At 47.4% G+C, this 22,942-nt stretch overlaps 2 protein-coding genes and 2 long non-coding RNA genes across 4 annotated transcripts in view; 2 read left to right on the forward strand and 2 right to left on the reverse strand.

The window, feature by feature from the left end:
* LOC309357167 (folliculin) overlaps positions 1–1,595 on the reverse strand; it is a 30,481-nt gene extending 28,886 nt beyond the window's left edge. The window contains exon 1 of the mRNA XM_081889204.1: positions 1,457–1,595. The gene's annotated coding sequence lies outside the window, so the exon portion shown is untranslated. The remainder of the gene's footprint in view (positions 1–1,456) is intronic.
* Positions 1,596–1,599: 4 nt separating this feature from the next.
* LOC309357323 lies at positions 1,600–2,281 on the forward strand. Its single transcript, XR_014163090.1, has 2 exons — positions 1,600–1,708; positions 2,052–2,281. It is a non-coding gene; the product is annotated as an uncharacterized lncRNA (long non-coding RNA).
* A 2,650-nt stretch (positions 2,282–4,931) lies between these two features.
* LOC309357239 (folliculin-like) lies at positions 4,932–17,494 on the reverse strand. Its single transcript, XM_081889350.1, has 6 exons — positions 17,353–17,494; positions 15,027–15,297; positions 11,991–12,137; positions 9,827–10,048; positions 6,318–6,478; positions 4,932–5,115 (listed from the first exon to the last, which is right to left on the reverse strand). The coding sequence occupies exons 2-6, from the start codon at positions 15,273–15,275 to the stop codon at positions 4,947–4,949; spliced, it is 948 nt and encodes a 315-aa protein (XP_081745476.1). The 5' UTR covers positions 15,276–15,297; positions 17,353–17,494; the 3' UTR covers positions 4,932–4,946.
* Position 17,495: 1 nt separating this feature from the next.
* Positions 17,496–18,177, forward strand: LOC309357330. The gene is made up of 2 exons (XR_014163097.1): positions 17,496–17,604; positions 17,948–18,177. It is a non-coding gene; the product is annotated as an uncharacterized lncRNA (long non-coding RNA).
* Positions 18,178–22,942: the final 4,765 nt, after the last annotated feature.

A 22,942-nucleotide genomic window follows, 5' to 3' on the forward strand; every position in this document is an offset into this window, starting at 1 on the left:
CTGGTCCTAAGGTCAGCTGTAAGTTACACAGCTGAGAATGGACTCGAACCCTCATCTCCCCAGTCCTTGCCCAACCCTGCAACTCCTACGCAACACTGCCTCCCAGTACAAAATGAAACCGCATTGCTTAAATATGTAATCTAAAGACTGCAGTCAAGGGGCATTATAGCTAGCTAGCTATAGCACCAGGCACCTCTTAGCTGACAATCCAGCAAGTCTTCCCCCAAGACTTGCCCTTCCCTGTCTGGGGTCTGTGAAAGCTCCTCCATCTTCTCACCCATTAGCTATTCTGCTCTGGCCAGACCTCACCTGGAGTACTGTGTCCAGTTCTGGGCACCACAGTTCAAGAAGGACACTGACAAACTGGAACGTGTCCAGAGGAGGGCAACCAAAATGGTCAAAGGCCTGGAAACGATGCCTTATGAGGAACGGCTAAGGGAGCTGGGCATGTTTAGCCTGGAGAAGAGGAGGTTAAGGGGTGATATGATAGCCATGTTCAAATACAGTGGTGCCTCGCAAGACGAAATTAATTCGTTCCCCAAGTTTTTTCGTCTTGCGAGTTTTTCGTCTTGCGAAGCACGGTTTCCCATAGGAATGCATTGAAAATCAATCAATGCGTTCCTATGGAAACAGCCTTCTTCTGAAGGCTGGGGGGGGGGGGACAAGGGCTTTTCTTCCCACCCCCAGCATTTTAAAAAAACCCGGGACAGCAGAGGACTTCTCCGCTGTCCCAGGGTCTTTTAAAGTGCTGGCGGGCTTCTCCGCTGTCCGGGGCGATCTTAAAATGCTGGCTGCCGCCCGCCAGCATTTTAAAATCGCCCCGGGACAGCGGACTTCTCCGCTGTCCCGGGGCGATTTTAAAGCCCCCGGGAAGGCAGGCGGGGGGAAGCAAAGGCTTTCGCCCCCCGCCAGCCTTCAGAAGAGGTCCAGGAAAGAACTTCCTGACAGTAAGAGCTGTTTGACAGTGGAATTTGCTGCCAAGCAGTGTGGTGGAGTCTCCTTCTTTGGAGGTGTTTAAGCAGAGGCTTGACAACCATATGTCAGGAGTGCTCTGATGGTGTTTCCTGCTTGGCAGGGGGTTGGACTCGATGGCCCTTGTGGTCTCTTCCAACTCTATGATTCTTCCCAACCCCTCTTCGTGTGTTTCCTCCCCCTGGGCAGCTAGGCAGGAGCAGATCACCCTGTTGAGCTGCGACCTGTTTCAATATCATTTCTGGTTGCTTCTTAGCTTTTAACAGCATAATAAACCAATGCAAGCGAGTCTAAAGTGCAGCACAGGGAAGTTTTTAAAATGCATAAAAAGCAGGACTCCCCATTCTGCTTGCCTTGAGTTCTAAACATGCTCGCTCCTTCTCTCTGCAGGAAACTTGAGCTCAACACGCATCCAAAGAAACACCCCCAACCCACCATCCCTAGCCATGCTCTGGCATTCCCAAGCATTCCCCCAAGACCTTACCCCTTTGTTCCCTCCGCAGGTGCAAAACCAAGCTCCTAGTCCTGAGTGAGGTCGGCTTCTATCGCGGGTCTAGGGACAACATTCTAAACCTTGCTTCCGCCAACCATCTATGCGCATGCGCAGCTATCCAGATTTCTGGTCCTGCCCGAAGCGCCTGACACTGACTGGGCGGGACGTACCATTAGGCCCACTCTCCAAGGGGGAGGCAAGCGAGCTCTAGTCGCCTTTATTTAGGCCCCGCGGAGAACAAGGGTACAGAGTGGAGAGTCGAAAGCACAGCTACAAAAAAACTCAGTTCCAGAACCTCGCATGTTAGCCTCCAGGTATTCTCCTCCAAATCGTCACTGATGCCCCCTAGAATAGGAAAATGATCTCGCCCTCGCCTACTCCAGCCTGGAGAGAACGGGCGGGTCTATCTATGAAAGAGGGGGGAGATGCGCAGTAATATTTCCGCAATACAAATCTGGGGTTCGTACCTTCTCAGGAAGAGAATGGAGGCAGGAAGGCTGAAAATCTACTGGGAAGAGGGAAGGTGATCAGAGCAAGTGCCTCTCAGTCACGGGCTCTTCTTTCTGCTCCCCCCCCATGCCTTTAGGGAGATGTTGCGAGCCAGAGCGTCCTGTGACAGTCATGTGACAGAAGCAGCACAGAACAACAGAGTCACCTGGAGAGGCGAGATGCCTTGTGAAAGCACATTGGGGAAAGTGCTGTGCCTTTAGTGCAATTGTTTTATTTATGTTTTATTGATGCTGTAAACTGCTTTGAGATTTTTCTTAAAAATATGAAGCAGCATAGAAATTTAAATAATAAAATAGATAAAATAAATTGGGCTCCATGCCCTGGTGACTTCCAGGCTGGATTACTGCAGTGCTCTGCTCGTGGGGCTGCCCTTGAAGACAGTTAGTCCACAATTCAGCTGCCTGGGGTTCCCTTTAGACCTCCAGCCAGGCAAAATCACCCGGGCTGCGAAACGGGGATGTGGCCTGCAGAAGGGTTCTGGGGGCCAGGTGGAGAGATTTGGAGGCCACATTTGACCCCTGCAACTGAGGCTCCATAACCCTAGTATCCAACTATTACAGGGAAGGAACAAAGGGAAGTGGCCCGAGCTGCTCCCAAATCTCGTACCTTGTTTCTCCTAAGCAAACAGTGACTGGGAGCCTGAGAGCAAATGTTGGCTTTTGAGAAGCAAAAGCATCAGGTTAATATCGGATACAGGTAAGCCGATGGGTCTCAAACCCTCGGTGAGTTAGGGACGTGTCCTGCATGCAAAGACAGGCTCTGGTAGATTGAGTGTACAAGAGCAACATTGGGTCCAACGGTTAAGAAAGCGGTTTCTGCATGAGATGTAGAGGGAAGTGAGGGGCAGGTGGGGCTCATCCACCTGGGAAGCTAGCCCATGTGGGAGATGGCAAAGTCTGGTCCAGGGCTGTCTTAAGCATATGTGGCGCCAGGGTGCAAAGATCCACCCAGCCCCCCCCTCTGCTTACCCAGTCCCATGCATGGGCAGAGCCAGCCGGGCGCCTCAGCATCTCGCTGGCTCAGTCACCCCTGAACTCGTGGCGCAGAGCCGCCCACAGCAGAAGAGCCCACTGCGGTGCTCCGACCGACGGGCAGGCTCTTCCCTGGACTCAACTCTCGGGCCCCAGACTCTCAGCCTGGCGCTCCTGAGAGCCTGGTGCCCTACACCTGTAGTGCCTATGGGTAAGACGGCTCTGCTCTGGTCCTAAACCTCCAGTGCCTTATGGCTTCACTCGTGTGAGAAAGGCTTTGGGAGTAAACTGCAAGGAAAAATCCATACCCACTGAAATCACATTTGGTAACCTATGTGTCTCTTTGGTATTAAATAGTACATGGGTAAAGGTAAAGGTACCCCTGACCATTAGGTCCAGTTGCGCACAACTCTGGGGTTGCAGCACTCATCTCGCTTTACTGGCCAAGGGAGCTGGCGTTTGTCTACAGACAGCTTCCGGGTCATGTGGCCAGCATGACTAAGCCGCTTCTGGCGAACCAGAGCAGCGCACGGAAACGCCGTTTACCTTCCCACTAGAGCGGTACCTATTTATCTACTTGCACTTTGACGTGCTTTTGAACTGCTAGGTTGGCAGGAGCAGGGACCGAGCAACGGGAGCTCACCCCGTCATGGGGATTCGAACCACCGACCTTCTGATCGGCAAGCCCAAGAGGCTCAGTGGTTAGACCACAGCGCCACCCAAGTTCCAAGTACATGGATAGGCAAGTCTAAAAAGCTTGGGATACAAATTTTCCCAGCCCTCTAGCAGCTATGGCTGCTCATTTCCCAGAAGTCATGTATTTAGCGTTCATTCTAGAAGCGTATACACTTGATTCTGATCAAACTAAGCCTCCTAGAGCAAAATATACGTCAGGGGGCCTAGTTTCGTGAAAATCGAGTTAATGCTAAAAAGATTACTTCTGACAGATGAGCCTCGTAACCGCTAGAGGACCGTGAAAATGTGTCTCTCGGGCTTTTTAGACTTGTCTCCCCATCTACTGTCTGAAACCCAAGGGTGCATTGATTACCAAATGTGAAATATATCGGCATTATTTTCAGCTCACCTACTGCACTAGTGAGTGTGTGTGTGTGTGTGTGTGTGTGAATGATCTGAGTGAGAGACAAGAGAAGGAAAGGTGAGATATACCATATTTTTCCGTGTATAAGACATCCCTATGTATAAGACGCCCCCTATTTGGGGGGACTCCAAATTAAGAAAACACCCCGCAGCACTACCCGTGCATAAGACAAGCCACAATTTCTAACCTATTTTTTTGGTAAAAAAACCCCTAGTCTTATAAACGGAAAAATACGGTGCATCCAATATATACGTAAAATCAATATATAAACCCTGCAAGGTAAGAGGTAAAGATCCAACACAGTTGTGCAGAGAGACTTGAGGCCGGAGTTTCCTAGTCCAAGCTCAGCACTCGTTCCTCCTCAAAAAAAATTGGGGGGGGTGGATGGGGGTGTCAGTTTGCATTTCTTAAGAGTATTGATCTGATGTGTCGAGATCTTTCCTATTCTGATTAATTCAAGAGGGTTCTGGAAGCTTTTCTGTGTGAAAGAAACAAGCAAAAGGTTCATGATGTTTGGGTTATTCCTTCAGAGAAGCTGCGTACAGCCAGCTTAAATTGGTTATCTCTTTCTGTCAAGGTCATGCTGACTATAAAATTAAGGCCAGAAGGAGCCTGGGTTTCACTCTTTCTGTCTCTCTTCCTTCTGGTGTGGTGTTCTGTATATAGTGTTAAGGTTTAGACTTATTATAAGTTCAAGTTAAGTCTGCTGCAACTGGATTTCTTTTGGACAGTGCCAGTCTTGATTGTATTGGATTTGTGACCATTACTGCTCATTTGTCTTCAGTACCAAGCAAAAGCTCTGCTGGATGAAATACAATTGTCTCTGGTCTATTTTGGGGAAATCCTGCAACGTGTTTTAAGTTTTTACTCCGCTAACTGTACGTTGAGGTTCTGTTCTGGATCAATGTTGAGTAGAACTGCATGACAACCGCTCCTCCACCCAACACTTTTTCCAACTCAAGCAGCCGTAAGCCTTACCAGCCAATTTCTCCATCTGAACAAGGGTATCCTCTGTGGGCGCACCTTCCAGAAGCTTCTCTGTCAGTCTGCTGCCACATGCCTTCAGGAGCCTGAGGAGGCGAGAAAGGACCCCGGATTTAAGTAAAGATGGCACAGCAAAAATATCACCTCTATGTATCAGCTGCGGGTGGGCAACGGTTTCAAGTCCTTCCGACAAATGTCTAGTTGGTGTTGATGTTGGTGCTGACCTTTAAAGCCCTAAACGGCCTCAGTCCTGTATACCTGAAGGAGCGTCTCCATCCCATCGTGCAGCCCGGACACTGAGGTCCAGCTCCGAGGGCCTTCTGGCTGTTCCCTCCCTGCAAGAAGTGAGGTTACAGGGAACCAGGCAGAGGGTCTTCTCGGTGGTGGCACCTGCCCTGTGGAACGCCCTCCCTTCAGATGTGAAGGAAATAAGCATCTATCTTATCTTTAAAAGACGTCTGAAGGCAGCCCTGTTTAGGGGACGTTTTTAATATTTAATGCTGTATTGTTTTTAACACTCAATTGGAAGCCGCCCAGAGTGGCTGGGGAAACTCAGCCAGATGGGCAGGGTATAAATAAATTATTATTATTATTATTATTATTATTATTATTATTATTATTACTATTACTACTACTACTACTACTACTACTACTACTACTAGAAGCAGACTCCGCAGATCCTCAGGTCTGATCCGGCGCAGAGTCCGTTACAAATTTATTTGAGACTTAATCAATGCAACAGAATTCAAGGAAGTTGAATACTCAACCAAGATCTTTCCTTGACATCACAACTGTCATGTTACGTTAGCAGGGCTGGATTTAGGTCTGATGAGGCCCTAAGCTACTGAAGGTAATGGGGCCCTTCCTATGTCCAGCTGCCCTTTCTCAAGAACAAATGGTTGCTGTTTTTTGTGTTGAATATTTGCCCTATGGTAATTTATGGACCTAATAGGTATCTCAAGCCATTTGCCCATGTTGCCCTGCAACCAGTCCATGCAGAATGTAGGCACCCTATATATAGAGAGGAGCAAACCAGTGATATTTGAGGGAACAAGCTAGCAGGTTGGGCCCATGACTTATACCATAGGAGCCTACACAACACAAAACACTGTTGCTGTATGTAGGTTTTATTATATTTGTTTTTTATCTTATAGTTTGGAAATGTACATCCAGGTTTTTTCCTTTAAATTTTTTTGGGGCCCCCAAGAAAGTGGAGCCCTAAGCTACAGCTTGTTTAGCTTATACGTATACCCGGCCCTGTACTTGAGAGACACACAAAGTGGGTTACCAAGCAAACGACGTGTGGAGACAGGCCCACAGGTTCTCGTCGTTCGTCAGAGAGGTGAGGGAACGAGCGGCGTTTCCGTTCCGCTGGTGCAGGAAAGGCGTAAAGGCCGTGTTCATGCGCTGCGCCCGCTGGGGGCACCCGTACTGCTCAGCTTCAAAGACCTGCAGGACAGACGAGCGAGAATGAAGACGCACTGCCTGTGAGGAGGAAGTTATGGCTTGCTGTAAAACTGGACAACAACTTAGTAATGGAGGGAATGGAAATTAAAGAAAAGAAGATGTGGCAATGGGAGGAAGAGATGGGCATATGTTTGCAACAGGAGTGGGAAACCTGATTTGAAGAAATTGTATTAAAGTAATTGGGATGGATTTGTAATAATTTGGAAAACTAATTAAAAATTATATTTAAAAACAGAATGAAAATGCACTGAACCCTTTTGTTTTGTTTTTTTAATAAATTTTATTAGTATTTTCCACACAACAACAACACAAAAAATATCAAAAAATAACAATACACAAAGCACAAAAACTGACATTCAAAAAAACAAAAAGAACCCAAATCCATATCTTACAAGTTAATAATATAAACACTAAAAAGAAAAACAAACATTGGCTTCCACCAATACCACAGCACCTCCTTTACCTCTCACTGTGTCTTCCTGTTTTCCTGATCATCTCTACCCTAGCATCCAGATATAAATCCCTTTTTCTTATCCTTTCACTTCACAAGGTTATTCCAGACTCAGCCAGATTTCTGTCCTCGAACCTTGGCTTTTAAGGAAGCACTGAACCCTTTTGTAATTCCAGACCACGCATCCTTTCCCTCTTGGTCTCTTTTATTATTGACTCAGTAACCTGAGTATGGTTGCTTTAATTTTTAAAATTTATTTATACCCCACTTTTTTCCCCTGCTGGGAACCTGAGTCAGCTTTTAGGAACACCTAAAAGCATAGGGGAGGGGCGAAGACCACCATAATTAACAAAAAAACAATTAAACATTAACAAAATGACAACTACATATAAAAGTAGAGTATGAGTCTCAGGGTTGTGGGTTTGAGCCTCATGTTGGGTGAAAGATTCCCACATTGCAGGGGGTTGGACTAGATGACCCTTGTGGCCCCTTCAAACTCTACAATTCTATGAATACCAGTTGGATGCATACAGATAACTGCAATGAAAACAGAATGGCACCAGCCAGCCCTTTCACTAAAAGCCGTCAGTTCCCAAAAGCCCGTTGAAATGAGAAACTCTCCAAAGGACAACATATAATGCTTATTATTATTATTATTATTTACTATTTGTACCCCACCCATCTGGCTGGGTCTCCCCAGCCATTCTGGGCGGCTTCCAACAAAGATTAAAGATACATTAAAATGTCACACATTAAAAACTTCCCTGAACAAGCTGCCTTCAGATGTCTTCTAAATGTCAGGTACTTTATCTCTTTGATATCTGACGGGAGGGCTTTCCATAGGGCGGGCGCCACCACTGAGAAGGCCCTCTGCCTGGTTCCCTGTAGCTTTGCTTCTCGCAGTGAGGGAACCACCAGAAGGCCCTCGGAGCTGGACCTCAGTGTCTGGGCTGAGCGATGGGGGTGCAGACGCTCCTTCAGGTATACTGGGCTGAGGCCTTTTAGGGCTTTAAAGGTCAGCACCAACTCTTTGAACTGAGCTTGGAAACATAGTCAAATCTCTCTAGGGAGGGAGTTCCAAAGTCTGGGAGCAGGCACCAAAAAGGCCCTCAGTATCGCTATATCCTATACCAAGCCTTATGAGGAACAGTTAGAGGAGCTGGGTCTGTTTAGCCAGGAAAAGAGGAGACCGAGAGCTGATAGGGTAGCCATCTTCAAATATCTCAAGGGCTGTCACACAAAAGAGGGAACAAGCTTGTTTTCTCCTACTCTGGAGGGTAGGACTCGAATCAGTGGCTTCAAGTTACAAGAAAGGAGATTCCAGCTAAACATCAGGAAGAATTTTCTGACAGTAAGAGCTGTTTGACAGTGGAACAGACTCTCTCAGGAAACGGTGGGTTCTCCTTCCTTGGAGGTTTTTAAACAGAGGTTGGATGGTCATCTGTCCTGCATGCTTTAGCTGAGATTCCTGCATTGCAAGGGGTTGGACTAGATGTCCATTGGACTTTACTATAGATAATTCAACAATTCCATGATGCTATGACTCCCTTTTTCAGCAATTGTGACAACTTCTCCCTTTTTCTAAAACTAATTTTTCTTCCATTTCTCTTTTCAGCAACCTGCTTCTCCTTATTAAAATTCAATTGATGGAGCCTATTGATGGATTACCTATCAAAGTATCACCCATACATGAAGTTGCGGGCAAGATTTAAAATATTAGCAGCGAGACACATACCTCCACATGTGGTGGAAGTGCCCCAAAATCCAACTATTCTGGACAACAACCATACGAGAAATAAGTAAAATAACCAAGCAAGTATTAGAAACCACCCCAGAATTGGCCTTACTAAACATCTTCCAAGACAATGATGCCCACTTACACCACAAAGAACTCATAACCCACCTACTCTCAGCAGCCAGAAACATCATAGCCAGACACTGGAGAGACCTGTCAGGAGTAAGCATGGACCAATGGTACCAAATAGTATGGGAAACAGCCCTACTAGAAAAATTAACCAATAAACTGAAACTGACACGGGGACAAATAGAAGAAGACACCTTCACCCCGGTATGGGTCCCTTTTATCACACACACAGCCCAACAAGACAACGACAAAAATCCACCAACAGCATACAAATCAGTATGGCTAACCTGATCCAAAACACCCACTCACACATGAAAACAAATATCACCACAGCCAACCACAAATGAACAGCCACACCCTAGGCCAACCCAAACCACTCTCACCACCAAAGGAACACGAGTGAACAGCAAAGAACCTGCACAAGCAAAGCTGACACCAAACCCTACATACTGTATATTAAGTAAAATAGAAACATCGCCACCTGTCCCCACCCCCACCCATCTTCTCCCCTCCACCTCTTTCCCCCTTTTCTTCCTAATGTCTCAACAAATGAAACTGATTTGTAAAAATGTTACATGGGAAAAAAAATACGAGAGACATTGCACACACTTTTGCAAATCAAGAAAATCTGGAATAAATAAATAAATATATTAGCAGCGGATTACAGAAAGAACCAACGATAGTGAAGTTTAGATAATAAAAACACGTGCATTGTAAAAAGCTAATAAAAATGATATTTGTATATATGCTGTAAGCTACCCAGAGTGGCTGGGGAAACCCAGCTAGATGGGCAGGGTATAAAAAAATCAAATTATTATTATTAAAAAAATAAAAAACAAACACCAGGGATGTAGGGGTGGGAAGACAAGGAAGTTATGTTGTGGGGGGGGGAAGGGTTTTGTATATGACGATAAATGTTTTGGAATATTTCTGGAGATTTAATAAAAATGATATTTTAAAAATTCAATGAAAAATATTTGGGAGAAACAGCAGTGACCCCCAAGCATGCTCCCACCTTGAGCGCTTTGCCCTGAAGCTCATCAATGATGCCTCTGACTTTGCCCAGCAGGAACGGCCAGGAGTTTATGAGATAGATGCGGTCCATCATGATGGCAATGATGCTATACCAGCGCTGGAAGCCGCGTGCCAAGCTGTCTTTGATGAAGAAGGTGTGGCTGAAGACAAAGCCGTGCTGCTCGTCGCCAAAGAAGATGGGGCCTTCGCGTCCCGGGCAGACCTGGAAACGAGAGCAAACTAACACTAGAACCCGCGGACATGCAATGGAGCTGAGCGCTGGAAGGTTCTGGACACATACAAGGAAGTACCGTTTTGGCCCGAATATAAGCCGCACTTTCCCCCCAAATTCCTTTAAAAAAAAAATTATTGATTTTAACATATAAATTATAAAATGTACCACAAAACTTATCACTTATACAATCTTTTTAGACTTCCATCAGCACCTCTGATGATCCACCGTTTTAACCACTTCTTATGCATTTCTTAACTTTATATTGCCTTTAAATCTCTTAGCAAATCATCCTTCCCGTTCTCCATTTTTGCAATACTTCCAATAATACTCCTCACAAAACTTCTTGCAAACCTACAAACGTCGCCTGATCTTCACAAATACTGTTCAAATAGTCCGTAAATTTACTCCAGTCTTCCGTGAATTTCTGGCCCCGCCGGTTTCGAATCCTTCCTGTTAGTTTATCTAATTCTGCATAGTCCATTAACTTCATCCTCCATTCTTCAATCGTCGGTAATTCTTCTTGCTTCCATTTTTGGGCCAGTAATATTCTTGCTGCTCTTATTGCATATAAAAAGAGCTTATATTCCTTTCTATTTATTTCCCCCCAAATTCCTATCGTGAAAAGTTAAAGTGTGGCAGCTTCTCCCCCCGAGAACAGCCCGGGAGTGTGGGGCCACGGCGCCCATCCCGTCCATGGCTCCCAAGCCTCCCCCAAGCTGCCGAATTTTAAAGGTGCGGCTTACTTGCGGGTGCGGCTTATATTTGGGCCAATACGGTACTTGTTTATGCAGTGCGGTTCACCTGTGGAACTTCCTGCCACAGGAGACAGTGATGGCTATCAACCAGGGCAAGAGGACCAGGCAAGTTCATGGCGGGGAGAGCTTGCAGCATTTGGGACTTTTCAGTTCAGAGAAAAGGCAAATAAGAGGCGACATGATAAAAGTTCTTAAAATTATACATGGCAAGGAGAAACTAGATGCATAATTTTTCCCCTCCCTCCCTCCTAACACTAGAACTTGAGAACATCCAAAGAAGACTTAGGACAGATAAAAGAAAATATTTTTTCATGCAGTGCACAGGTGCTCGACCCCTGATCACTTCCCAAAATAGTGAGCGAGGGAGATTTGATTTGATTCATTGTATTTCTAGGCCGCTTTCATTCAAATGAATCCCAAAGCGGTTTGCAAACAATAAATAACAACATGGTAAACCAGAATAAAAAAAGGTAAAGGGACCCCTGACCATTAGGTCCAGTCGTGGCCGACTCTGGGGTTGTGGTGCTCATCTCGCTTTATTGGCCAAGGGAGCCGGCGTACAGCTTCCGGGTCATGTGGCCAGCATGACTAAGCCGCTTCTAGCGAACCAGAGCAGCGCACGGAAACGCCATTTACCTTCCCGCTGGAGTGGTACCTATTTATCTACTTGCACTTTGAAGTGCTTTTGAACTGCTAGGTGGCTAGGAGCAGGGACCGAGCGATGGGAGCTCACCCCGTCGCAGGGATTCAAACCGCCAGCCTTCTGATCAGCAAGTCCTAGGCTCTGTGGTTTAGCCCAAAGCGCCACCCACGTGCAAACCAGAATAGAACGTCCCAAATACAGCATAAATCATATAAAATAATGAACAAATCACCAATCGGGCAATTACTGTCTATAAAACAGCAACTGAAAAATAAAATATGTTTACACCATTACAACAAAAGTCGTATTATATGATTAACAAATCAATATGGCATTTATCATCTGTAAAACAATATTAACAACTTAACAAAACAGCAACTTTTTTTTAAAAAAAGCTAAGCACTCTTTAAGTTCATACACACTCTCATAACTCAGAATCTTCCACTCTGTTTGGTTCATTAAAATACACATAATGCACGAATGTTAAGCCAGAGGATGCTTCTGGCAATTATTTGCATGGTATGTGGCTCACCTCACAGCTGAGGCTGCGGACACAGGCCTGGCGCACGATGCTGAAGAGCTGCGGGTGGTTTGGGTGCTGGTGGCTGACGTATTTGATGGAGGTCTCTTTGTCATGGCTGACGTAGCCCGGGTGCCCTGCAGGCAGAGAGCGGCACCCCTGGTGGCGGAAAGAGAAGCCAGAGTTAGTGTATGTCAGGGACCATGCTGAGAAGGGATGCACTGAGGAGGAATGGTGGGTGCCTTTCCCTCCCCCTGCTCCGGATCTTGTGTATTCCCAGGAGCAGGAGGACAGTATAGATTTGGAACAGCGGCTTGCAAAGGGTCACAGATCAGAAGGCAGTAGCTGGGAAATACTGGATGGGGAACAGCTGGGAGAAGAGACACTGGAAGAGAGAGGGTTAACAGATTCACAGTCTCTGGGCAGCATTCACACCCCCTTCTCCAAAGTCACGGAGAGCTCAGAAAGTGGCAGAACAGAAAGCAGAGAGGGTACGAGCTCAGATTACAAGAGCTCAGATTACAAGACGTAGGAGTGACGTAGATTCTAGGAGATGTGTTCTTTGTTCTCTCGCTGTAATTATAAAAGTTTCTAACTGGTAAGAAGGCTCCTTTTCCTTTGTTCTTCTTATCTACTGCCGCCGGGGGAGGAAGCCCTGAAGACTGACACTGCAGGAACACCACGGGTAAATGTACTTCCTTCTTTAGGTAAGGGGTGGTGGGGAGCCTCTTGGATGGTTTCCCATAATAGCCGCAGCCCATTAAAGGAGCCTGAGAACCTTGAGCTGCGATAATGGGTCTTGCTTCCCTGGTTGGAGGGACGCGGGTGGCGCTATGGTCTAAACCACAGAGCCTAGGGCTAGCTGATCAGAAGGTCGGTGGTTCAAATCCCTGCGATGGGGTGAGCTCCCGTTGCTCGGTCCCTGCTCCTGCCAACCTAGCAGTTCGAAAGCACGTCAAAGTGCAAGTAGATCAATGGGTACCGCTCCAGTGGGAAGGTAAACGGCATTTCCGTGCGCTGCTCTGGTTCGCCAGAAGCGGCTTAGTCATACTGGCCACATGACCCAGAAGTTGTCTGTGGACAAACACCAGCTGCCTCGGCCTACAGAGTGAGATGAGTGCTGCAACCCCAGAGTCGTCTGCGACTGGACCTTACGGTCAGGGGTCCCTTTACCTTTACCTTTGCCTGGTTAGAGAAGTGGAGGAAGGAACCTCTCAACTTTTATGTGGCTGGAATATAGCACACCGTTCACAAGGCAAGAGTCAAGCACAAAGCTCCATCCACTTTTGCCTTGCATGTGGCCCCCAGAAAGTCATTTGTGAGGGAATGTGGCCCTTCACCTGAGGAAGGCCCCCACTCCTGATCTAGACACGATAAGGGCATGAGAAATCCGTTTGTGTCACAAAGCATTTATCATGGGGTGCAAATTAGTTTCCGGGTCTAATTCAAAGTGTTGGTTTTTCACCTATAAAGCCTTATGCAGCTCAGGACCCCAATACTGCAAGGACGATCTCTCCCATATAGTAGTAGTAGTAGTAGTAGTAATAATAATAATAATAATAATAATAATAATAATAATAATAATAATTTTATTTATAACCCGCCCTCCCCAGCTAAGGCCGGGCTCAGAGCGGCTTACAAGCAATAATAAAAACAAGATGAATGATTACAACTTAAAAACAAAAATAAAATACAACATTAAAATAATGGAACATTAAAATATTAAAATGTAGCCTCATCACAGGAGGAGAAGAAAAGAAAAAAAGAAAGAGAGGGAGGGAGGGAATCAAATTGGCTCCAAGCCAAAGGCCAGGTGGAACAACTCTGTCTTACAGGCCCTGCTGAAAGAAATCAGATCCTGCAGGGCCCTGGTCTCATGAGGCAGAGCGTTCCACCAGGCTGGAGCCAGTGTTGAAAAGGCTCTGGCTCTGGTGGAAGCCAATCTAACTTCCTTAGGGCCTGGGACCACTAGGGTGTTGTTATTTATGGACCTTGAGGCTCTCCATGGGGCATACCAGGAGAGGCGGTCCCGTAGGTACGAGGGTCCTAGGCCGTGAAGGGCTTTAAAGGTCAAAAGCAGCACCTTAAATCTGACCCTGTACTCCACCGGGAGCCAGTGCAGCTTGAAAAGCACTGGGTGAATAAGCTCCCATGGCAGAGACCCCGTGAGGAGCCTCGCTGCAGCATTCTGTACCCGCTGGAGTTTCTGGGACAGCTTCAAGGGCAGCCCCGCATAGAGCGAATTACAGTAGTCAAGCCTGGAGATGACCGTCGCATGGATCAAACTGTGATATGAACCGACCCAGACCCTGCAATCATCATCTGAGGCCCTTTCCCAAGTGCCCCCTTCTTAGGAAGTCTGGAGGGGAGAAACACGATAACAGGCCTTTTTGGTGGTGGCTCCCCGCTTGTGGAATGCTCTCCCCAGGGAGGCTCTCCTGGCACCATCACTGCAGATCTTTAGGCGCCAGGCAGAAACATTTATTTTCCACCAGGCCTTTAGCTTTCAATTATCTATGGTGGGTGGGATGTTATAATCTAGGGCTGCCATACATTCGGAATTTCTCGGACATAGCCAGGATTCATCCATCAGAAACGGCGTCCGGGTGGAATTTTCAGAAAATGGCAAAAAATATCCGGGCGTATGGCAGCCCATATCGGAAGTGTTGATTTTTTTTTGTGATTTTCCTAAAAAATAGGTAAAAAAACATTGGGGGGGGGGAGATTTTGCAAAATAAAAGCTATTATTATGACAACCCTATTATAATCCAGCTTTTTAAATGCAGAATTGCCTTTTGCTTTTGTTTTTCAATGCTGGTTTCAAAATACGAGTTTGCTTGTTTCTCCATTCTGTGTCACTTTTGAGTTACTATGGTTAAAGAATGACCAATAAATTTAATAAATAATGGCAACAAATCCTCCAAGTATTTGCACGGGAGTAATTTCCACAGTGCTTGAAGGTGAAGACACAGAGTCTTCCACTGACAGGCAAGATATTGACACTTCCATTCTGGTGCAAGAGCAGCTCACGGTCTCAAATCTACTCACCTCGCACATGTCAGACTTCTTGGGCCCTGGGCTGCTGGAATCTGCGCTGGCACCTTCCGCCGGGCTGTGGGACCGGATCCTGCTGCTCATCTGAATGCCTCCTTCCTCCTCTTCTGCCTGCTCGCTCTGCCCGGGGCTGTCTCCGCTGCCCGCCCCTTGCGGAAGAGGCGAGTGCAAGACCTCCGTGCAAAAGAGGGTGCGAGGCCCGTGCAGCTCACAAAAGTGGCAAAGCACAACGATGGCGTTCATTGCGGCTCCCCGGCAGGAATCCCTGGAGAATCAAGAGAGAGGCGCAGGTCTCAGACACAGCCTTTCCAGAACCTGTGCCTCAAAAAAGAACCCACTCGCATTTCTGGAGGAGCAAAGAGCAGCATTTTCCGCACTCTGCTCCCTGAAAAACTGGCAAACCCTCCCCTAGTATGCCCTATATTTAATATATTATTTCTAATATTTATATCCCGCCTTTCTACAAGGAATAAGGTAGCTGCCAACATGAAAACACAACAGACAAAGCTCCTTGATAGTGGAATGGGGTGAACTCACATAAATTGATATCAAGATGGTATACAGTGGTACCTCGGGTTAAGTACTTAATTCGTTCCGGAGGTCTGTTCTTAACCTGACACTGTTCTTAACCTGAAGCACTTTAGCTAATGGGGCCTCCTGCTGCTGCTGCGCCGCCGGAGCCCGATTTCTGTTCTTATCCTGAAGCAAAGTTCTTAACCTGAAGCACTATTTCTGGCTTAGTGGAGTGTGTACTCTGAAGCGTATGTAACCTAAAGCGTATGTAACTGGAGGTACCACAGTACATGATTCTCCCACCTCCATTTCCTCTTCACAACAACCCTGTGAAGTAGGCTGGAACACCGGAGCTGGTCCTAAGGTCAGCTGTAAGTTACACAGCTGAGAATGGACTCGAACCCTCATCTCCCCAGTCCTTGCCCAACCCTGCAACTCCTACGCAACACTGCCTCCCAGTACAAAATGAAACCGCATTGCTTAAATATGTAATCTAAAGACTGCAGTCAAGGGGCATTATAGCTAGCTAGCTATAGCACCAGGCACCTCTTAGCTGACAATCCAGCAAGTCTTCCCCCAAGACTTGCCCTTCCCTGTCTGGGGTCTGTGAAAGCTCCTCCATCTTCTCACCCATTAGCTATTCTGCTCTGGCCAGACCTCACCTGGAGTACTGTGTCCAGTTCTGGGCACCACAGTTCAAGAAGGACACTGACAAACTGGAACGTGTCCAGAGGAGGGCAACCAAAATGGTCAAAGGCCTGGAAACGATGCCTTATGAGGAACGGCTAAGGGAGCTGGGCATGTTTAGCCTGGAGAAGAGGAGGTTAAGGGGTGATATGATAGCCATGTTCAAATACAGTGGTGCCTCGCAAGACGAAATTAATTCGTTCCCCAAGTTTTTTCGTCTTGCGAGTTTTTCGTCTTGCGAAGCACGGTTTCCCATAGGAATGCATTGAAAATCAATCAATGCGTTCCTATGGAAACAGCCTTCTTCTGAAGGCTGGGGGGGGGGACAAGGGCTTTTCTTCCCACCCCCAGCATTTTAAAAAAACCCGGGACAGCAGAGGACTTCTCCGCTGTCCCAGGGTCTTTTAAAGTGCTGGCGGGCTTCTCCGCTGTCCGGGGCGATCTTAAAATGCTGGCTGCCGCCCGCCAGCATTTTAAAATCGCCCCGGGACAGCGGACTTCTCCGCTGTCCCGGGGCGATTTTAAAGCCCCCGGGAAGGCAGGCGGGGGGAAGCAAAGACTTTCGCCCCCCGCCAGCCTTCAGAAGAGGTCCAGGAAAGAACTTCCTGACAGTAAGAGCTGTTTGACAGTGGAATTTGCTGCCAAGCAGTGTGGTGGAGTCTCCTTCTTTGGAGGTGTTTAAGCAGAGGCTTGACAACCATATGTCAGGAGTGCTCTGATGGTGTTTCCTGCTTGGCAGGGGGTTGGACTCAATGGCCCTTGTGGTCTCTTCCAACTCTATGATTCTTCCCAACCCCTCTTCGTGTGTTTCCTCCCCCTGGGCAGCTAGGCAGGAGCAGATCACCCTGTTGAGCTGCGACCTGTTTCAATATCATTTCTGGTTGCTTCTTAGCTTTTAACAGCATAATAAACCAATGCAAGCGAGTCTAAAGTGCAGCACAGGGAAGTTTTTAAAATGCATAAAAAGCAGGACTCCCCATTCTGCTTGCCTTGAGTTCTAAACATGCTCGCTCCTTCTCTCTGCAGGAAACTTGAGCTCAACACGCATCCAAAGAAACACCCCCAACCCACCATCCCTAGCCATGCTCTGGCATTCCCAAGCATTCCCCCAAGACCTTACCCCTTTGTTCCCTCCGCAGGTGCAAAACCAAGCTCCTAGTCCTGAGTGAGGTCGGCTTCTATCGCGGGTCTAGGGACAACATTCTAAACCTTGCTTCCGCCAACCATCTATGCGCATGCGCAGCTATCCAGATTTCTGGTCCTGCCCGAAGCGCCTGACACTGACTGGGCGGGACGTACCATTAGGCCCACTCTCCAAGGGGGAGGCAAGCGAGCTCTAGTCGCCTTTATTTAGGCCCCGCGGAGAACAAGGGTACAGAGTGGAGAGTCGAAAGCACAGCTACAAAAAAACTCAGTTCCAGAACCTCGCATGTTAGCCTCCAGGTATTCTCCTCCAAATCGTCACTGATGCCCCCTAGAATAGGAAAATGATCTCGCCCTCGCCTACTCCAGCCTGGAGAGAACGGGCGGGTCTATCTATGAAAGAGGGGGGAGATGCGCAGTAATATTTCCGCAATACAAATCTGGGGTTCGTACCTTCTCAGGAAGAGAATGGAGGCAGGAAGGCTGAAAATCTACTGGGAAGAGGGAAGGTGATCAGAGCAAGTGCCTCTCAGTCACGGGCTCTTCTTTCTGCTCCCCCCCCATGCCTTTAGGGAGATGTTGCGAGCCAGAGCGTCCTGTGACAGTCATGTGACAGAAGCAGCACAGAACAACAGAGTCACCTGGAGAGGCGAGATGCCTTGTGAAAGCACATTGGGGAAAGTGCTGTGCCTTTAGTGCAATTGTTTTATTTATGTTTTATTGATGCTGTAAACTGCTTTGAGATTTTTCTTAAAAATATGAAGCAGCATAGAAATTTAAATAATAAAATAGATAAAATAAATTGGGCTCCATGCCCTGGTGACTTCCAGGCTGGATTACTGCAGTGCTCTGCTCGTGGGGCTGCCCTTGAAGACAGTTAGTCCACAATTCAGCTGCCTGGGGTTCCCTTTAGACCTCCAGCCAGGCAAAATCACCCGGGCTGCGAAACGGGGATGTGGCCTGCAGAAGGGTTCTGGGGGCCAGGTGGAGAGATTTGGAGGCCACATTTGACCCCTGCAACTGAGGCTCCATAACCCTAGTATCCAACTATTACAGGGAAGGAACAAAGGGAAGTGGCCCGAGCTGCTCCCAAATCTCGTACCTTGTTTCTCCTAAGCAAACAGTGACTGGGAGCCTGAGAGCAAATGTTGGCTTTTGAGAAGCAAAAGCATCAGGTTAATATCGGATACAGGTAAGCCGATGGGTCTCAAACCCTCGGTGAGTTAGGGACGTGTCCTGCATGCAAAGACAGGCTCTGGTAGATTGAGTGTACAAGAGCAACATTGGGTCCAACGGTTAAGAAAGCGGTTTCTGCATGAGATGTAGAGGGAAGTGAGGGGCAGGTGGGGCTCATCCACCTGGGAAGCTAGCCCATGTGGGAGATGGCAAAGTCTGGTCCAGGGCTGTCTTAAGCATATGTGGCGCCAGGGTGCAAAGATCCACCCAGCCCCCCCCCCTCTGCTTACCCAGTCCCATGCATGGGCAGAGCCAGCCGGGCGCCTCAGCATCTCGCTGGCTCAGTCACCCCTGAACTCGTGGCGCAGAGCCGCCCACAGCAGAAGAGCCCACTGCGGTGCTCCGACCGACGGGCAGGCTCTTCCCTGGACTCAACTCTCGGGCCCCAGACTCTCAGCCTGGCGCTCCTGAGAGCCTGGTGCCCTACACCTGTAGTGCCTATGGGTAAGACGGCTCTGCTCTGGTCCTAAACCTCCAGTGCCTTATGGCTTCACTCGTGTGAGAAAGGCTTTGGGAGTAAACTGCAAGGAAAAATCCATACCCACTGCCTTGTGGGACATCTTTAGGGGGAAAAGGGCTAAGGAGTACAGTGGTACTTCGGGTTAAGAATTTACTTCGTTCTGGAGGTCCGTTCTTAACCTGAAACTGTTCTTAACCTGAGGTACCGCTTTAGCTAATGGGGCTTCCCGCTGCCACTGCACCACTGCCGCACGATTTCTGTTCTCATTCCAAAGAAAAGTTCTTAACCCAAGGTAATATTTCTGGGTTAGCAGAGTCTGTAACCTAAAGCATCTGTAACCTGAAGCGTCTGTAACCCAAGGTACCACTGTAAACCCAGAGTGGGTATGTGTGTCATTATTTGGTCTAGGATCTGATAGATACAGCTACATATATAAGAACAAAAAAGAATATCCAAAAAGGAATTCCATGCAGATGAATGAAGTGGTTGATGAAGGAAGGATGCAGGGTTCCACTGCTCTTCTGCACCTAAGATATACACCAAACAGCCAGCACAGAAAAACAGCAGGCTGCTGCAGAACAGACAGTGCACTACATCCCTTTTTAGTGATTCCAGCAAGCTGGTAGAAATGTTTTGCAGGCAGTAACATTGGTAGGCTTGTTTCAAGGCTGCATTATCATCATGGCTTATTGTCGCGGTAGCATCATAAGAACGTAACACTAAGCCAACTGGAGCAAAGGCACATCTAGCCCAGCATCCCACAGTGGCCAGCAACATGGGTTAGTGAGCCTCCGCAAAACCCACAAGCAGGACATGAGAACAACATAAGAACATAAGGCGAGCTGGATGGATCAGGCCAATGGCCCATCTAGTCCAGCATCTTGTTCTCACAGGGGCCAGTCAAATGCCTGCAGGAAACCTGTAAGGAGGATCTGAGCACAAGAGGAACTCTCCCCTCCTGTGGCTTCCAGCAACTGGTACTCAGAAGCATTTCTGCCTCTGACTGTGGAGGCAGAGCAGAGCCATTGTGGCTAGAAGCCCTTGCTAGCCCTCTTCCTCCATTAATTTGTCCAAGCCTCTTTCAAAACCATCCAAGTAGGTGATCATCCCTGACTCCTGCGGCAGCGAGTTCCATAGGTTTAGCTGTGCGCTGCATGAATAAATATTTTCTTTTATCTGTCTTCAGTCTTCCAGCATTCAGCTTCATTGGATGTTCACAAGTTCTAGTGTTAGGGAGGAAAAGGTCTCTGTATCCACTTTCTCCTTGCCATGCATAATTTTAAAAACTTCTATCATGTTGCCTCTTACTTGCCTTTTCTCTGAATTAAGGTAAAGTTATGGTTTTCCCAGTAGTGATGTATGGAAGTGAGAGCTGGACCATAAAGAAGGTTGATCGCCGAAGAATTGATGCTTTTGAATTATGGTGCTGGAGGAGACTCTTGAGAGTCCCATGGACTGCAAGAAGATCAAACCTCTCCATACTGAAGGAAATCAACCCTGAGTGCTCACTGGAAGGACAGATTGTGAAGCTGAGGCTCCAGTACTTTGGCCACCTCATGAGAAGAGAAGACTCCCTGGAGAAGACCCTGATGTTGGGAAAGATGGAGGGCACAAGGAGAAGGGGGCGACAGAGGACGAGATGGTTGGATAGTGTTTTCGAGGTTACCAGCATGAGTTTGACCAAACTGCGGGAGGCAGTGGAGGACAGAGGTGCCTGGCGTTCTCTGGTCCATGGGGTCACGAAGAGTCGGACATGACTAAACGACTAAACAACAACAACAAAAAGGGACCCCTGACCATTAGGTCCAGTCGCGGACGACTCTGGGGTTGCGCGCTCATCTCGCTTTACTGGCCAAGGGAGCCGGCGTTTGTCCACAGACGGCTTCCGGGTCAAGTGGCCAGCATGACTAAGCCGCTTCCGGCAAACCAGAGCAGCGCACGGAAATGCCATTTCCCTTCCCACCGGAGTGGTACCTATTTATCTACTTGCACTTTGACGTGCTTTTGAACTGCTAGGTTGGCAGGAGCAGGGACTGAGCAACGGGAGCTCACCCCGTCGTGGGGATTCGAACTGCCGACCTTCTGATCAGCAAGCCCTAGGCTCTGTGGTTTAGACCACAGCGCCACCCGCATTCTCTGAACTAACAAGTCCCAAATGCTGCAATCTTTCCCCATAGCAGAGTTGCGCCATCCTTTACATAGCATATTGGAAAAAAACTTGGAAGTCTTGTGTGTGATCTTTTTTATTTGTCACTAAATAATACAGGGTTTTTTTGTTTCTGGTTTTTTTAAAAAGCTCCTCAGTACTGACCTGTCACAGCCATGCAAAACAAACCCCACATCTCTCCATATTATACAGAGTAATCCTGTGACAGCACACATAAGACAGCTCACAACGGCACTGAGTAATAAAGGAAAACTTCTGCAACAGAATGGTCTTTTTAAAAACAACAACACTAGGATGGAAATGGGAAGAAATTTAATGTAAACTGAAGGTGAAACTGTTGTGCAAGGTGCACACTGCAACATTGCTTTATATGGCATAGTACAGATTGTTAAAACAGCTGCAGATTTTAGCTTCGTCCTTTATGAGTCTCTGCAGGTCAGAGGGCAGCTGCGTTTGAGGCAAGCAATCTTCCGCTTGATTAAGGATCACAGAACTAAAAGGATTTTCAGATTAAGCTATAGATCACACAGGCCTTTCCTTCCAGTCATTAAAGAAGAGTCCAAGGTTGCTTAAAGCAGCCTTTTCCCAACCTTCCAGATGTTTTAGGTCACAAATCCCATCAGCCCCAGCCAGCGCAGGTTGTCTAAAACATCTGGAGAGCTCCTAGTTGGAAAAGGCTGTTCTATAGATAGTAAGGGGAACCTGGTCCCCTCCAGGTGTGGCAGGACTGCATCTCCCATAATCTTAGCCATTTTCGGCTGGGGCTGATGGGAACTAGCCTAACATCTGGATAGCCTAAAGAGAACTTAGAAATACACCTTGACCTCTGTTATTGTTCTGTGGGACATCAAGTACGATGACGACTGGAGCAACAGTTGCGAACTATGGAACAATTATGTATGGAAATAAACTCGGAAAGATTTCTTTGGAAAGACAAGCAAATCAGTCAACCCACAATTGTAAGGGCTAAAAAAAAAAAGACGGTGTTTTAGATCTAATAAGAATTTCATGCCAATAGTGAATACTGAATTTCATGAATCAAGCTGCAAGCCTCTTTGAATCTTACTTTCGCCATGAGCTCAATAGGTAGGCTTAGGAAAATTGCCAAATCTCTGCCTCATCCCATCCCAGTCTGCAATGCCAGAATGCGTCTGGCCTACCTTACAAGACTGTTGTGAGGTTTACAACATAGTGCACATGGAACACTTTGAATATTTTAATAGTGCCATACAAATATTAGCAAAGCATTTTCCACTGAAAGGAAGTCTTTGCTAGTTTGACTGCAAACCATGGCTTACGCAGTACGGTTTCTGCAAACCATTGTTTGCAAATCGGGAGCCGCCCTTGGGGACCTGCACTGCTTTCCCCCTCGCCTACACTAAATATATGAGCATGCATGTTATAATCATGGTTCCTTTGCAAGCAACTTTTTAGGAGCAGGAATCTGCTTTAGACAGAGGGATCCGTGTATCTTGCTGTCTGCTCGGACTGGCAGCAGCTCTCCCAGGCTTGAGACGGGGAGTCTTTTCCTAGCGTACCTGGAGATGCCAATGAATGAACCTGGGACAACTTGCAAACCAGTGGGACAACTCACCACAACTTGCAAATCAGTGGTAACGTTGGGGAACCTAGTGATCAATCCTGCATGTGTAATTATAAGTCATGGTTGAAGCTGAAAAGTGGACGGCAAAACTTGCTCCAGCA

The sequence above is a fragment of the Podarcis melisellensis genome (assembly GCF_964234715.1).
Source record: "Podarcis melisellensis genome assembly, chromosome: 14".
NCBI classification, from domain to species: domain Eukaryota; kingdom Metazoa; phylum Chordata; class Lepidosauria; order Squamata; family Lacertidae; genus Podarcis; species Podarcis melisellensis.